General features: G+C 35.8%; 1 protein-coding gene across 1 annotated transcript in view; it reads right to left on the bottom strand.

Annotated features, from left to right (window-relative positions):
- LOC115412156 (aryl hydrocarbon receptor-like) overlaps positions 1–10,387 on the bottom strand; it is a 64,979-nt gene extending 54,592 nt beyond the window's left edge. Inside the window, exons 1-2 of the mRNA XM_030124485.1 lie at positions 9,794–10,387; positions 4,078–4,265 (exon numbers count right to left, since the gene is read on the bottom strand). Coding sequence (XP_029980345.1) covers positions 4,078–4,265; positions 9,794–9,834 — 229 coding nt within the window. The 5' untranslated portion in view covers positions 9,835–10,387. The remainder of the gene's footprint in view (positions 1–4,077; positions 4,266–9,793) is intronic.
- Positions 10,388–16,520: the final 6,133 nt, after the last annotated feature.

Raw genomic sequence — 16,520 nt, 5'->3', positions numbered from 1 at the left:
TTCATTCATTCTTGTTTATTTTGTTCATTGTTTTATTCACTTTTGTTCATTTTCTTGATTATTCTCTTCATTTTGTTCATTTTCTGCATTATTTTCTTAATTTTTAGTAATATTAAGCATTTGCTGTTGTATTTATTTATTAATTTTTTTTATATTACTTATTAATTTTCTTGATTGTTTTCTTAATTTTACAATATTTGACCTAGCACAAAAAAGCATATTAATTAATATTGCTGTTAATCATTGACATATGCCAGGATGAATAAATAAATAAAAAATAAATAAATAAAAATATAATAATAATAATAATAATAATAATAATAATAATAATAATAATAATAATAATAATAATAATAATTAACTAATCCACTTTTTATATTGGGGGAAAAAATTGTGTTTTTTTCTCCATCAAAAAATATAGTTTGTTCACACTGCAAACATGGCATTTAAAGGGTTAAAAAAAATAAGACACTTATTGAGTATTTGCTATTTTTGTTTAAGGCTCAAGTTGATGAAATACTAAAAAACAAAGTAAAAATAAAAACACACTGCACAAATTACACACTTAAGGTGATTAGAAGGACTTCTATGGGTGGGTTAGTGGATTTATAAACAGATTTGCAGATAAATGATGCAACATAAATCATTTCTCTAAGATTTTAATCCTTGATGAACCTCCTGTGAACGTCCAAACTCAATCTCTGGCGTTCCCACACAGATCCGACTCCCCGTATCACAGTCCGCTGACAGGAAGGATTTGCATTGTTTACATACAACAAATTATGTGCGACCGCGGTGTTGGCGTATAGCGAAGGGCCCTGGGGGTCCACGGGACCCGGGTCCGTGGATCCGCCCTCGTACTGTAAGACCCCAGGCTCGTTAATTACTTAGAGACGTCCAGAAGTAGGCTAATGCACAGACAAAAGGCCGACCTTTGACCTGTAGGTACTGAAATCTACGATTAATAATTGAACGCGATGGCTGAGCAGCAGCCGATTCGTCCATATGTGGAGAATAATAAATACCAGGACGACTGAGGGATGATGGGAAATACATGTCAGCCCCGTCCAGGTCTACTTCAGCCTTTCAGGGTCCTTCTGTTCATCTTCTCTGTTCAAACACTTCCTCAGTGTTTCATGATTTTTCTTATTTTTCGTGTTTCCTGATGTTCAGCAAATATTTCCAGTTTTCTAGATTTTTTTCAAAATTTATCCGATTTAAGCCATTTGTCGCATTCTGGCCATGAAGAAGAATTTAAAACAACAAACTGTACTCCATTTTGTTTCATCTTTTACATGTTTTTGTGTCTTTTACAGTATTTTCATCGTTTTTACGTTCTTATGTTGTTTTTGTCATTTTGCATTTTTTACAGTGTTTTCATTGTGTTTTTATCTTTTTGAGAATGTGAAACCCTTTTTGCTCTTTTGTTTTTTTTTTGTTTTTTTATTGTTTTTTTTAACGTTTTTACTTTGTTGCATCTTTGACATCATGTTCATCTTGTCAGGATTTTTGTTTCCAAATTTGTGTTAAAATTTTTCTTTTTTACATTATTTTTATTTTGTTGGATGTTTTGGACCGTTTTCATATTTCTGTTTCGTTTACATCATTTTCATCTATTTGTGTTTTTTATATCAAATAAGTCGTCTTTTCATATTTTTATATCTTTTACATTGTTTTCATTTTGTTGAGTCTTTTATGTAGTTTTTATATTGTATCCTTTTTTATTTACTGGGTCTTTTATGTCATTTTCATATTTTTTCTTTTTTTTTTTAATTTTGTTAAATCTTTTACAAATAATTTCTTGTTTTTTTCAACTTTTACTCAGGACAAAAACTCAGCTTTTAAACTTAAATACTGATAATAATGATGAACATTTTACTCTTCTTTCTTTTTTTTTCATCTACTTTTAGGACATTTCTGTCTTGTTTCAGCTTTTATGTTGTTTTCTTTGAGTTGCGTCTTTTACTTTGCTTTGGTTTTTGTTTCACTTTTTATTCTGTCCATTTTGTCTTTTTACTACTTTTACATCGTTTTCATCCTTTTATATCATTTTCATTTTGCTGAATTGTTTCCTCAACTTTCACTCAGGACAAAACCTCAGCTTTTAAACCTAAATATTGAAAATAATGATGGACATTTTTGCTCTTCTTTGTCATAATGCTTCATGTATCTTCATCCTTCCTTTGTTTTTTCGATGTGCTGCTGTTTTTCTGTAATGTTTCTCGGTTTCATCGTTGACCTCTAAAACTTCCTGGTTCCTAAACCCTCTGTCATCTGCATCCGGAGGAAACTCTGTGGCTCATATCGACGCCGCCACTTCCTGTCCGTCTCACCTCAAACAGCCATTTCACAGAGACGCCGCCTTAAACAAACACTGCTCTGCCTCGATGTCATGAATTCTTTAAACTCTGGGTTTTCTCTCAATTATTGATGCTTGAAGAGCGTCCGCCGGCCGCATTGCAGCATCTCTGAAAGATCAGCGCCTAAAATAACAATGAGTTGGTGAGGACGGTGGAGGAGGACGAACTCGTCCACCGGTGGCATGAGACGCCTTCAGGTTTAACGGACGCCCTGAGCTCGGTCTGATCACAATAAAACAAATAAAACATGGAGGAAATCATCTGATTAAGGCAGTGGCTGCTCTTCTTCTGGTGTGGACGATGAGGAGATGCAAGAAAAACCTGTGATGTTCACATAATGATGGAGGACATCCACCCAGGACCATATTATTATAATGAATATTCTGTTGTCGTACAGCAAAAAATAGACCACTCTTTATTATTGTATCAGTTCCCAAAGGAATGTTTCTCTATATTTAACTTTTAGTGTTTTATCACCATCTATAGTCATGGAAAAAATTATTAGACCACCCTTGTTTTCTTCATTTTCTTGTTCACTTTAACTCCAGGTCCAACTAAAGGTACATTTGTTTGGACAAATATAATGATAACAACAAAACTAGCTCATAGTAGTTTAATTTCAGAGCTGATATCTATCCATTTAACATGTTTTCCTGATAATAAACAAAATCACTTCAGTTCTTACATCAATAGCTATGGCAGTGTTTTTCAACCTTGGGGTCAGGACCCCATGTGGGGTCGCCTGGAATTCAAATGAGGTAGCCTGAAATTTCTAGTAATTGATAAAAATAAAGAAACAAAGCGTACTAATAAAAAATCTATGGTGAGTTGAAAGAGACAATCACAAAAACATAAAAGACAAACTGTGAGTCTGAAACTGCAGCACTGTGGTTCTGTTTATCTGTCAAATGTTCATTGTGGTCGGTTTCAGATGCTGCAGCTCTTTCATAATTCATAGTTTGAGTTCTTGTTTGTTCAGTATTAATTGTCAGCCTTGGAAATCCAAGCTGGACTGACTGTACATATCCTGACCAAGGAAAATAACTCAACCTTTAACCACTACTGTCATGACAAAGCAGCAACATGAAGCACTGAAAAACTGAGGATGCATCAATAAACATGCAGAAAGAGTCCCGGAGAAAACATTATGATGTACACTATATGGACAAAAGTATGTGGACACGTTGAATTCAGGCATTTCTTTTCTAACAGGGGTCTGGGATACAAAACAATAATGACTAATGTCAGAATATAGTTTTATATTGGGATAAATATCATTGCACTGGTTAGTTTGGTTTAAACTGTTATCTTTGCTTCTAAAATGTATGTATGAGATGGTTTTTACTTAATTTCCCTCTTTTTATTCTATCCAGACTATGACTTTAAATGTTCTACTTCTAAATTTCTCAAATGTTTTTCCTGCTCTGACTATAAATAATAATTTTCTACCACAGCTAACCATCTACTTTCATCACGTTTCACTGAGGAAGAAAAATCTCCCATTAAACTTCAAAGAAATATTGATGTTTTTATGTCAGATCATCATGAACAGGACATCTTACAGCTGTAGACATGATGTGTCCCAATATTTATGTCCATATAGTTTATAAACATCAAGTCCAATCCATCCCAGATCATCTGCGTCTCTTCATCCTAAACCAGAACCTGCCTCCGTTCGCCGCTGATTAAACCACTTTGTGTTGAATGTTTTATTTACCTGAGAAGAAGTTCTTGGCGCGCAGGTAGCTGACGCTGAGGCGGAGGATGGACAGTTTGTCCAGGCTGGCGGTCACCTCCTCGGGGAACGGCAGGAGGCTGGCCAGGCGCTCCAGCTCGCCGTTCAGACGGTCCCGGTGCCGTTTGGACGGATTGGACTTGGCCCCTTCAGTGGGCGCCTGCTTCACCCTGATGGACGCCACACAAACAGGAAGTCATCAGCGTTTACAGCCTGTGAGTGAACTTTCTAATAGAAGACAGTTTTATCTTTGAGCTGAAGTAAAATTTAGGAAAATTCTATATATTTATGGAGCGGAGACACAAAAGGACCAGGAATTAGGACATAAAATCTGGAATTATGATAAAAGCATGCCAATGTGATCTCAAGTGGGCCAGACCAGTAAATAATAACATACTAACCTATAAATAATGACAAAAATGGACAACCAATTGAGAAACATGAGCAGAATGAACAGAACTAAACTTTTTTAAAAATTAACAATTATGATCAAAACAATAGCATGTACATGTCATACACAAAAGCGAAGCAAAATGTGAGAAACATCAATAAAATGACATTTTATTTTGCTCATATTTGTTCAGGTCATTCACATTTTTGTGAAAGATTGTTTGAAAATGTAAACATTGCCAAGTAATTTTACTTTTTTTACTCAAAAAAAGAGAAAAATGCTCAGTTGTCATTATTTATAGGTTATTATTATCATATTTTACTTGAGATCATATTGGTCTGTATGTGGAAACTGAACTAAAATGATTTTAACACCTTTAATTGTTGATATTTTCAGTGTAATTTTTGCATTGCACAAGTCCATCCCATGGGCCGGATTGGACCCTCTGGTGGGCCGGTTTTGGCCCACGAGCAGTATGTTTGACACCCCTTAGATTTTTTTCCTGAAAATCCAGTCCAATGTGTTATTAAATCTCAACATAGTTGCTGATTGGTTTAATAGCTAATTGACAACGACTAATTGATTAATGGTTGCAGCGCTGATGTATTAATGGTAAAATCAGTAATTATTATTATTATTATTACATAACCAAACTGAACTGTTGACTGGTGGTAGTTCTGTTACAGCAGCTTCACATCATGTCTTTTACCTTATTATTATTGTTGTCTAAACCTATATTTATGTGTCGTTCTACATATATCTGCTGGTTTACATCCATGACTGAACCTTTTACCCATAAAGACCCAAACATCCATCACCCACCAAACCCAGCTACTGGTCTAAATGTTTAATTCCTGTTGATCCATTAATCTTATCAATTCATGTGGATAATTGGTGTAAAATACAGTTCTTCATCTTTCCATGGTCATCAGATATGACCCATTCGGACGTTCAGAGGCTCCGTAGTTACCGTGGAAACACTGTCATCTTCTACAACATTGATTCACCAGTAAAACCCATGGAGTTGGATCAATGACAGTGGATGGAAATGCTTGGTTTATGTTCAGTTAATGACATATATTACTGAAAAAGTCACTTTTTCTGCAGTTTTCTCTGTTTTTGATATAATAACCCTTAACTTTAATCTGAGCTTTAACGAACATCTGCATGATCAGTGAATTAAAAATAGGAAAATACATGATTTATACTGATAAAATACAAAATACAAAGGATAATATTATCAATAAACTGTGATAAATCACTTCAGAAAAAGTTAGATATAGAGAAGATTTCATTTGGGAACTGACATAAAAGTAGTGCTGGGTCTTTATGCAGCATTGACATAAAAACAACCCAACAGTCCGTGCACATAAGATCAAGCATCTGTATCTTCCATGTTTTGTCTGTTTCCACCTGGAATGAACCCACAGTGTCACATTTCATCATGAACGTTTTCATGTCATGTGTACAGAGGCTGAACCAGGACGTCATCTGCCTGACCTGCAGCGATGCTCACACTGAGGCGTACATTCAGTCTGACTGTGCACCATCTAATGTGTTAACACACAAAACAGCTCCATTATCATTATCAAACTGGTTTACATTCAGGTATGAAACTGAATCTACTACTAAAGACTCACATGGTTTTAGTTTTAGAGCGTGAATGTCAAACATACGGTCTGTGGACCAAAACCGGCCCACCAAAGGGTCCAGTCCCGCCCATGGCATGAATGTAAAAATTACACTGAAAATATGAACAGTCAAAGGTGATAAAATCATTTCAGTTCAGGTTCCACATACAGAACAATAACAGTTCAGGTTATTCACTTGTTTGTTTGTTTGTTTGTTTGTTTTTTTGGTGAAGGGATGGTTTTGGTTTCACACTAAACCAAAGAAAGGAATTTGGAGTTTTGGGAGCATTATTAATAGGTTATTATGTTATTATTGTACTGGTTCGATCCACTTTAGATCATATTGGTCTGGAAGTGGAACCTGAACTAACATGAGTTTGACATCTTTAATTGTTAATATCTTCAGTGTAATTTTTGCATTTCACAAATTTATCCCAGGGGTCAGTAAAATGCTCATAAATTTTGAGAATAAAGAGATTTAACATGATGCCAGTTTTCTTCTTGTTGTTTATAAATTGGGAAATGATAAATAAAACCTAGAAAATGAAGTTATTACACATTAACACCACATATAGTGATACTGAGAGGTGGATTAATCAATTTGGTTGATTATTAGAGGTTTTATGAATCATATATTATTAAAATTTTCAACCAGAATGAATGATTTTACTGTAAACTATAAGATTATTCTCATTTCTGTTCCTTTTCAGTCATAACGGACTCAAGTAAAAGCTGATTTTCTTCTTCTATATCTGTTTAATCTCATAAATAAAATTAAAAAAACTTTGAGACAAAATAATGACTCAAAAATTGCCCCTAAAACCTGTTTTAATTTGAAAAAAATTTACACTGATATATCTTCCTGTTCAGTGATCCAGGTTTATAGATTAATTCATTGATATGCACAGAAGCATCACAATAAAAACATTTATATCAGTAAACTAGAAGCACTTGGAGAGCGCAGACCTCCGCCAAGGCTGATCAGTGGCCCCCGCCGCGGACCCCCCCACGCCAAGGAGGTTATGTTTTTGCCAGGATTTGTTTGTCTGTCTGTCTGTTTGTCTGTCCGTTAGTGTGCAACATAACTCAAAAAGTTATGGACAGATTTTGATGAAATTTTGTGGTCTGCGCGCCCCCCCCCCCTGTGGGCCCCCCCACCCCCGATCACCACCAAAATTTAATCATTTCTTCCTTATCCCATTTCCAAGAAACCCTGAAAATTTCATCCAAATCTGTCCATAACTTTTTGAGTTATGTTGCACACTAACAGACAGACAAACAAACAAACCCTGGCAAAAACATAACCTCCTTGGCGGAGGTAATAATAAATAATACAATATAAATCTAATCCTATCTCTTCACTTTAGAGGCTGGATTTGGCTCTAAATAAAAATCAATGGTTTTAAACTTCACTAAATATTACAAATATTTCAGAAACATAGCAGTAAATCATCCATAAATACTAAAATAATCAAATGTTTATTGAGCATCAAGCAAAACAACTAAACAAATACAAACAAAATAAAACCTAATAATGAAAAACATCATGGTAATCACTACAATATTAAAATAAAATTTCACATCTTTATAGGAAATAATCATAACATGCTGTAAAGTTATATTATTGTGATTATTAATATCATTTTAATGTCAAAGACTGGTCATTTTAAATTCTTAATCAACCTCTTCCTGTTCTAAAGGATCATTATTATATTGGATTTTCTTGAGAAAAGTGTGTTATTAAATCAAATAAATACAATCCAACATACAGGCCATTAAACAGTAATTATTGTTATCAATATCTATGGTGATATATATTTTTCTTTCGTGTTTATGATTTATTTTGTTCAGGTTCCTCATTAAAACACAACTAAATGTTTTAGGGTTTATTATTTTATTTATTTATATACAATTTAACATTGGACAAACATTTTTTTATGAATGGATTTGTTAAATGTTCTGCTCTTTTCAGTAAAAACTCATTTTCTTTATTTTGATTTGATGTTGTATTAAATAAAACAGTAGAAACAAACACAATAAATCACAAAATGAGTCTCATTTTGTCTTTTACATCATTTTCATTGCTTGTTTGGTTTTATTTTTATTTATTTATTTTTTTTTTACAAATGATTTAAAACCACAAATAATCATTTGTTTGGGTTTTTTTCTTTTCTTCTCGGGACCAAAAATCTGCCATAAAGTGTAAAATAAAAAAAAAAAGAAAAAAGAATGACCTACATTTATTATCATAACTGACTGATGCAAAAATATTCATCACTATCGACATCAACCAGATCTAGTGAAAAATGCATTAAATATGAGAGAAAATCTTCATATGTAGAAGCAGAAACAGACTTTAACTGTATTATTATTATTTTTAATTTAATAAAGACTGTGAAAATTGATAAACATCCTATTGGAATAATTCAGTGTGTAAATATGTCAAATTATAACAGATATTGATCATTTAGAATAGAATATGTATCAAATGTAATGTTATTTACACCACAGACTCATTATTACTCCGTACATGCTGTAAATAAAATTAATTAAATACACTTATGTGCAGTTTTCGACCTATTTTAGCAAAAGTTTGATAATTTAGAATAAAAATGTGCAGTACATTGTGGGCCTTAATGATTAAAAAGCTGTTTCCTTCATAAAATAATACAGGTTAAATTAAAAAAAAAAAAAAAAAAAAAAAAGAAGAAGCTGAAATAGTGTAAATAAAATGCAACTGTGAGTGAAAGCAGTGGAATAAAAGGCCAAATCTGCTCCAGTTACATCACCCATTGACACAGTGTGATTATTCCCATCAGGTATTGCGGCAGGATGGTGACTGTGCACAGTTTGTTTCCAGTCATATACGATCACATCAAACCACTAAACACATCCACGACGCATGCTTGGATTTTCAACACATTATCTGACATTTTTATTCAATAAACAGCATCTTTCTTCCATATATTTATCATCACACTGCCGTAAAATAAAAACTACTGACGCAAAACTGGGAAATTAAAGTATTAAGGAAGGAAGGAAGGAACATTTAAGCGCTAAAACAAATACAGCAAATACATTTAATCAGCTTTTAATATTAGCAAATAATTTAGATAAAAAAGGGAATAAACGCCAAATAAGTGACATTAGAAATAAATTGTCACTCTGAGAAAATGGCGCATAAACGTCCCAAAGACAGATGGGATGCGTATTTTAAAAAAAATAAGTAAATAAATAAATAAATAAATGCAATTAAAAAAAAAAAAAAAAAGCAAAAAGCTTTACTTGTGTGTTCATGTTCTGACTGGTGGATTTACGTCAAATGAGGCTTTAGTGTTGGAAAAAACACAGGGCGCAGTTGTGAAGGTTAAAACCAGGCCGCTGGTCCAGGCCTGGAATAATCCACGGGTTTTACGGCTCCGTGGATCCAAGACACGGGTTTAAACCAACCACGGTGGCATGGAATGTCAATATTGCGGGTTATCCTTAAAGGTGTTTGCGTGGGAAAAGGGTATTTTTGTGCGTAAATGGGTAGAAAATGTGGTTATGTCAGATGTATTTTAGTTTTTAGTGGATGCGTTAAGATTTGCTGCAGGTTTTACGCATTTGGAAACGATTTTACGCGTCATTTGATACATTTTGGATTTTGTAAATAATCGAAATTGTGTGAACTTACGTCCTCTGAACGGGTTTTCTCCTCTTGCGTCCCGCATACATGACGACTCCTCTTATATAAGCCTCTGATGGGATCCTCACAAATACAGAGCCTCTGTCCCCGCTACATGTAAACCACCGGGAAATGTTCGGGTACAATCCAACAGAGTAAAAAAACAGGCAGATGAACAGAAATAAAAGGACAAAATCAGATAACCCAGGGAAGAGGAGTGAGTTAGGATGGAGAGAGCGGGATGTTTGCGTCTTCTGTGCGTAAAAATGAACCAAATCCTCACGCACAAAAATCCGATCCGCCACAAAACGATGGGCAGTGAACGCATCCAACAGCCTCAGAGGAAGATGAAGTTGGTCCAAGTGGAAAAGCGACGTGGACTCATGATGAAGAACCAGAAGATGAGACTATGAGGAAGAGGAGGCGGCAGGTGCGCAGACCTTCATCACTCCATCACAGGAACCTCCGCCCAGCACACACACTCATGGGGATAATTCACACATTACACTTAAAGCTCAGACTGTTTCCATTTTCCCGTCTCCATCAGCAGGTCAACTCCAATTAGCGGCGGACTCATAGGCCGGGGGCGCGCATTCCACCGGCGGGCACGCCCGACACAGATTTCCACCGGGAGCGCGCTCCGCAAGCCTCTTTACGGTGAGAGGCGCGAGCAGGGATGGGGGGTGGGCACGTAGGAGGGGCGCGCGGGCACGTAGGAGTATCTCCTGGAAACACAGGCCGAGCGCGTCCACACCGGCGCGTCCCCGAGTAGCTCCTCCCGTCCAATCAGAGCGCAGATGGAAGATGGAGGTTTATGTTGAGCCTGCAGTGGCCCGTGCCGAATGTGGGTCAGGGGTTAGACTTGTAAATAATGGATCTGAAGGCAGCATTAAAAACACTGAGGCCTTCACCTGCGAAGACGACGATGATGAGGTTTGATCTGAGCTGAAAGACGCAAGAAAAACAACCTGAGATGAAGAAAACATGTCTGAATTAACAAATACACACAGGTTATTTTCATTAAACCTGCAAAAATCTGCACTTTTTCACCATATCAGAATTATTTTAACATATTTTATTATTTTACTCTTATTTATTGGTAAGAAAACAGGTGAAACCAAAGGGTAAAGGCCTCAGCTCCAACATGAAACCAGGTGTAATACCACTGACAGACACTAGGGGCTCCACAAAGCCCTAACTTCCACAAACTTACTCTAAACTTAGTCTATAAATATACTAAGCCAGGTATTTGGGTCAGATTCATCTCTAAATCTTGCCTTTATTGATAAAATCTGAGGTTAAATTAAAATGGCGATGTCTTTATCAGGTTTGTATCCATTAATAAATACCAGACAGTGACATTAATAAAACACACAGCCCACTGAACAAAAACAGGCTAAATAATGGATCTGAAGGCAGCATTAAAAACACTGAGGCCTTCCCCTTGCAAAGACGGCGATGATGAGGTTTGATCTGAGCTGAAAGACGCAAGAAAAACAACCTGAGATGAAGAAAACATGTCTGAATTAACAAATACACACAGGTTATTTTCATTAAACCTGCAAAAATCTGCACATTTTCACCAAATCAAAATTATTTTACCATATTTTATTATTTTACTCTTATTTATTGGTAAGAAAACAGGTGAAACCAAAGGGTAAAGGCCTCAGCTCCAACATGGAACCAGGTGTAATACCACTGACAGACACTAGGGGCTCCACAAAGCCCTAACTTCCACAAACTTACTCTAAACTTAGTCTCTAAATATACTAAGTCAGTTATTTGGGTCAAATTCATCTCTAAATCTTGCCTCTATTGATAAAATCTGAGGTTAAATGAAAATGTTGATGTCTTTATCAGGTTTGTATCCATTAATACATACCAGACAGTGACATTAGTAAAACACACAGCCTGTTGAACTAGCTGGTTTAGGAGCTAGTTCAACCCACTGACCTTCACTGTGTCCTGTTGATCCTCAGTGGAAATGAACAAATTCCCAAGTGGAAATTAATGATGGAAATTCAACAAATGCAAAGTTTAGAATCGCAAGTTTGAGGTTTTTGATGCAGACACACACTGAAGTCACCAAATGTTGGTCAGAATTGAACTGCTGTCCTCCTGGTCCAAAGGACATGACCTTCACCACTGGACTATCTTCAGCACTGATGAAACTCTAGAACCAAGAACCAGTTCAATGTTCAACAGGAAACAAACACCTGACACCACAGAAGAAGAAGAAGAAGAAGAAGAAGAAGAAGAAGAAGAAGAAGAAGAAGAAGAAGAAGTCACTACTGATCTGTGGTGGTTTTCCTTCAGACATCTTTGGCTCAGATAGATGAGGAATTGTCTTTGGAACATATAGGTCACAGGTTCAAATCTATTCTGCAGGTTTTTACTTTTTTCTTTTGTGTATTCATTTTCTACTTTTATTTTATTTAAGCTGGAAAAGTCCCATTAAGATGAAGAACCTCTTTTATAAGGGAGTCCTGGCCAAGATACAACACACAGTTCGAAGATTACACCATTAAAACACATACAACATACGCATTTGACCATAAATAGTTAATAAAAAATAACATTTAGGAGCAGATGAAGAAAAACAAGTGGAAGTTCTGGAGTCAGTCTTCAGAACTCAGTTTGGACTTAACAGAATGAAATGAACTGAGTTAGAAAAAGCATCAAAGTTCATGAGTAGATGTTGGTTCTGCAGAAGGCTGTGGACTTGTGCCCACTGTGGCCTCAGCATGTACTCACATTCAGGATCTGATCTGGAATCTGGATCCGATCAGAACCAAGGAGATCTGAGTCTATGAGATAATAGTCTGAACCGGGTCCATAACAGATCCCACCAAGAGGATGAGGACCACAGAGTGTCCTGGTCCTGGTCCTGGGTTTATCATTTCCTCATCAGACTCAGGCAGATCCGTCTCTTGCACATGTAATGAAATGCATACATTGAGTCATGTGACCTGGTCCGAGCCCTGAGGGTCCTGAAGACCCCCCATAGCACAAAGAAAATTAGGCCAACGTCAAAGCAGTCTGAAGGTTCAGTCAGTCTGGACCGGCTTACTTCTACTGCATCCTACACTGCAAAAAATAATATCTAAGAAAGTGAAAAAAAAAGAAAGTGGAAAAAAACCTTCATTTCTAGAACATTTGTCTTGTTTTTCATTTAAATAGAAAAAAAAAAACTTGCCAAGAAATTTTTACATAAGACAAATATTCTTATTCTAAAAAAACATTTCTAACTTTTTTTTAAATAAGATTTTCCGGCTAATATCAAGCTGGATTTTACCAGTAACAAGGTATGGAAATATTTTGTAAACGGGAAAGGATCCAGATTGTTCTCCTTATTCTAAGACTGAAACCACTTGAACAACTTCTCCATTTAAGAATCTGAAGAAATGACAGCAACTACCTTTAAGCATTTATTGTTATTTACAGGCTAAAAACATGACAAAAATGATAACACAGTTTAACATGACCTTTGACTAATTTGAAAAATGACTGAAAAATTCCTACGGCAAGTAGAATGTCATAGACATGAAACCAAAGCCTTTTTTTTTTCTCTCATTCACTCTCATGTTAAATGTCTGTCACTAACATGTTCGACAAACTCCTCGTTCACACAGTCACAGCTTATTCAGTTCTGACTTTTTCCCCACATATTACAATTATGGATTAATATCAGTTTGTTTGTGAGGTGGTTTCTTAGTCAGTTTAACATGGACACCCATGTCTCCTGCATAAGGAGGAGCTAAGTGGTCACATGGCCCCACAGTGGGCGTTTACCTCCGTAGATAACTCATCAGACTTCAATGAGGAAAACCCAGGATCGCTTAGCAGTTGTAGAGGTCATTTTCAGCTCAATCAAGAGAATCAAATGCTTACTTTAAGAATTTTTCCTACTTTTTCCTCTTATTTTCAGATTTAAATTCTTATATCCACCTCAGTCACAGACTAAAATTCATTATCTAAAGTATTTCTGTCTTAAATGAGTGTTATTTTATTTCTTATACTAAGTAATGTATGTAAAAATTCTAGCATTTTTGTCTAGTTTTAAGGCACATTATGTTTTTTTTAGTTGATAGACTTTTTTTGGTTTATTTTAAGAATTCTAGGGAAGATTTTTTATCAACCCCACTGGCAGATTTTTTGCTGAATATAAGCCAATTTGACAGATTTAGGAATATTAGGCTTATTTCTAGCATTATTTCCACATGATATTTACCTGATATCCAGTAAAATAATAACATACTAATACTACTACTAATAATAATAATAATACCAGTTTTTCAGTTGTTTTGATAATTGTATGTTTTGAATGGTTGCTAATGATGATAATCTGTCAATGATGTAGTGATTAATAGCTTGTTCGACTCCTAAAATGTGGAAAAGACGTTTCTTAAAGCTTAACCTATTGTCTTTAACCTGAAAATACTCAGTTTGATGTCACAGAGGAAGAAAAGAATCAAGAACATAGATAATTTAGATTAAAGCTGTCAAACCCATTTTAGGTCAGGTTCCACATTTAGCCCAGTATGGTCAGAAATGGGTCAGACCAGTAAAATAATATAATAATAACCTATAAATAATGATGACTCCAAATTTTCTCCTTGATTTAATGTGACAAAAGTACCTTTACTAATTTGTAAATGTACTTTTACTAACCATACTGTCACAATAAAATGAGAATAACCTGAACAAATATGAACAACTTGAAATGTCTTTAGAAAAATCAGTGTAATTGTACCAATATTCTGCCTGTTACTAAATGTTTTGTGTATTTGTGAATCTGTACGTTCTAATGTACATGTGAAAATGATAAACTGAGGGAAACATTGTTCAATTTGCACTTTTACTTTTTTGCACTAAAACAAAGAGAACATTTTACAGTTATTATTTATAGGTTATTCTGTTATTATTTTACTGGTCAGGCCTGATTTCGATCATATTGATCTGAATGTGGAACCTGAACTAAAAAGACTATGACAGCCCTGTGTTGGTGTATTTTTTGCAGGTTGCATGCACACATCGGCGCTGGACGCTGCAGGTCGGTGTTCGCCCTTCACGCCTGTAGGATTCGGGACATGAATGGTTTAGTGTTTGTTTGGACTCAGCGATTCCCAGGGGACGGACGCCATCTCAGCTGTAAATGTGTTTTTCATGCTCCGAGTTAGAGCAGTGTCTTCCAGGTCCGTCTGGCTGTCAAGGTCGTCCTGCGGGTCCACAGGGATTCACATCAGACTGGAACAGACCAGATACTGGTCTATGGTCAGGGTGGGGTTAGTCAGGAGGACCCAGGTATACATCTGTAAAACTTTAATGAAATCTAAGGTTAAATTAAAATGCTGTCTTTTACCATATTTTACCACATTTTATTATTTTCCTGTTACTGACCTGCAGGAAAACAGGTGAAACCAAAGGGTAAAGGCCTCAGCTCCAACATGACACCAGGTGTAATACCACTGACAGACACCAGGGGATCCCAAAACCCCCAAATTCCACAGGCTGACACTAAGCCTAATCTCTAAAAATATTAACTCAGTTATTTGGGTCAGATTCATCTCAAAATTTTTACTCTATTGATAAAATCTGAGGTTAAATTAATCCATTAATAAATACCAGACAGTGACATTAGTAAAACACATGGCCCACAGAACTAAAACAGGCTAATTAATGGAAAAATAATGGATCTGAAGGCAGCATAAAAACACTGAGGCCTTCACCTGCAAAGACGACAATGATGATGTTTGATCTGAGCTGAAACACGCAAGAAAAACAACCTGAGATGAAGAAAACATGTCTGAATTAACACATAAACACAGGTTATTTAACACCAAACCTGCAGAAATCAGCACTTTTTCATCATATCAGAGTTATTTTACCATATTTTATTATTTTACTCTTATTTACCGGTAAGAAAACAGGTGAAACCAAAGGGTAAAGGCCTCAGCTCCAACATGAAAATGGGTGTAATACCACTGACAGACACTAGGGGCTCCACAAAGCCCTAACTTACACAAATTTCCACTAAACTTTGTCTAAGAATACAAAGTCAGTTATCTGGGTCAGATTCATCTCTAAATCTTTCCTCTATTGATAAAATCAGAGGTTAAATGAAAATGTTGATGTCTTTATCAGGTTTGTATCCAATAATAAATACCAGACAGTGACATTAGTAAAACTCATGGCCTGTTGAACTAGCTGGTTTAGGAGCTAGTTCAACCCACTGACCTTCACTGACCTTCACTGTGTCCTGTTGATCCTCAGTGGAAATGAACAAATTCACAAGTGGAAATTAACGATGGAAATTCAACGAACGCAAGGTTTAGAATCGCAAGTATGAGTTGTTTAGTTTTAGGGTTTTTTGTTTGTTTAGTTTGTTGACATAGACACACTGAACTGACCTGATGTTGGTCAGAATCAAACTGTCGTCCTCCTGGTCAAAAAGACACAACCTTCACCACTGGACCATCTTCAGCACTGATGAAAAACCCAGAACCAGGAACCAGTTCAGTGTTCAACAGGAAACAAACACCTGACACCACAGACGAAGAAGAAGAAGAAGAAGAAGAAGAGGAAGAAGAAGTCATTACTGATCTGTGGAAGTCTTCCTTTAGTCTTCTGTGGCTAAGGACCTGTCATTAGCACCTGAAGTTCACAAGTTCAGGTCCCACAGTTTCCTTGACCACTTGTAAGATGTCCTATTCTTGATGATTTGACACAAAAACGA

Source organism: Sphaeramia orbicularis, chromosome 21 (assembly GCF_902148855.1).
Source record: "Sphaeramia orbicularis chromosome 21, fSphaOr1.1, whole genome shotgun sequence".
Taxonomy (NCBI): Eukaryota; Metazoa; Chordata; class Actinopteri; order Kurtiformes; family Apogonidae; genus Sphaeramia; species Sphaeramia orbicularis.
Note: the sequence above shows the minus strand (reverse complement) of the source record. Positions and strands in the feature narration are given on the sequence as shown.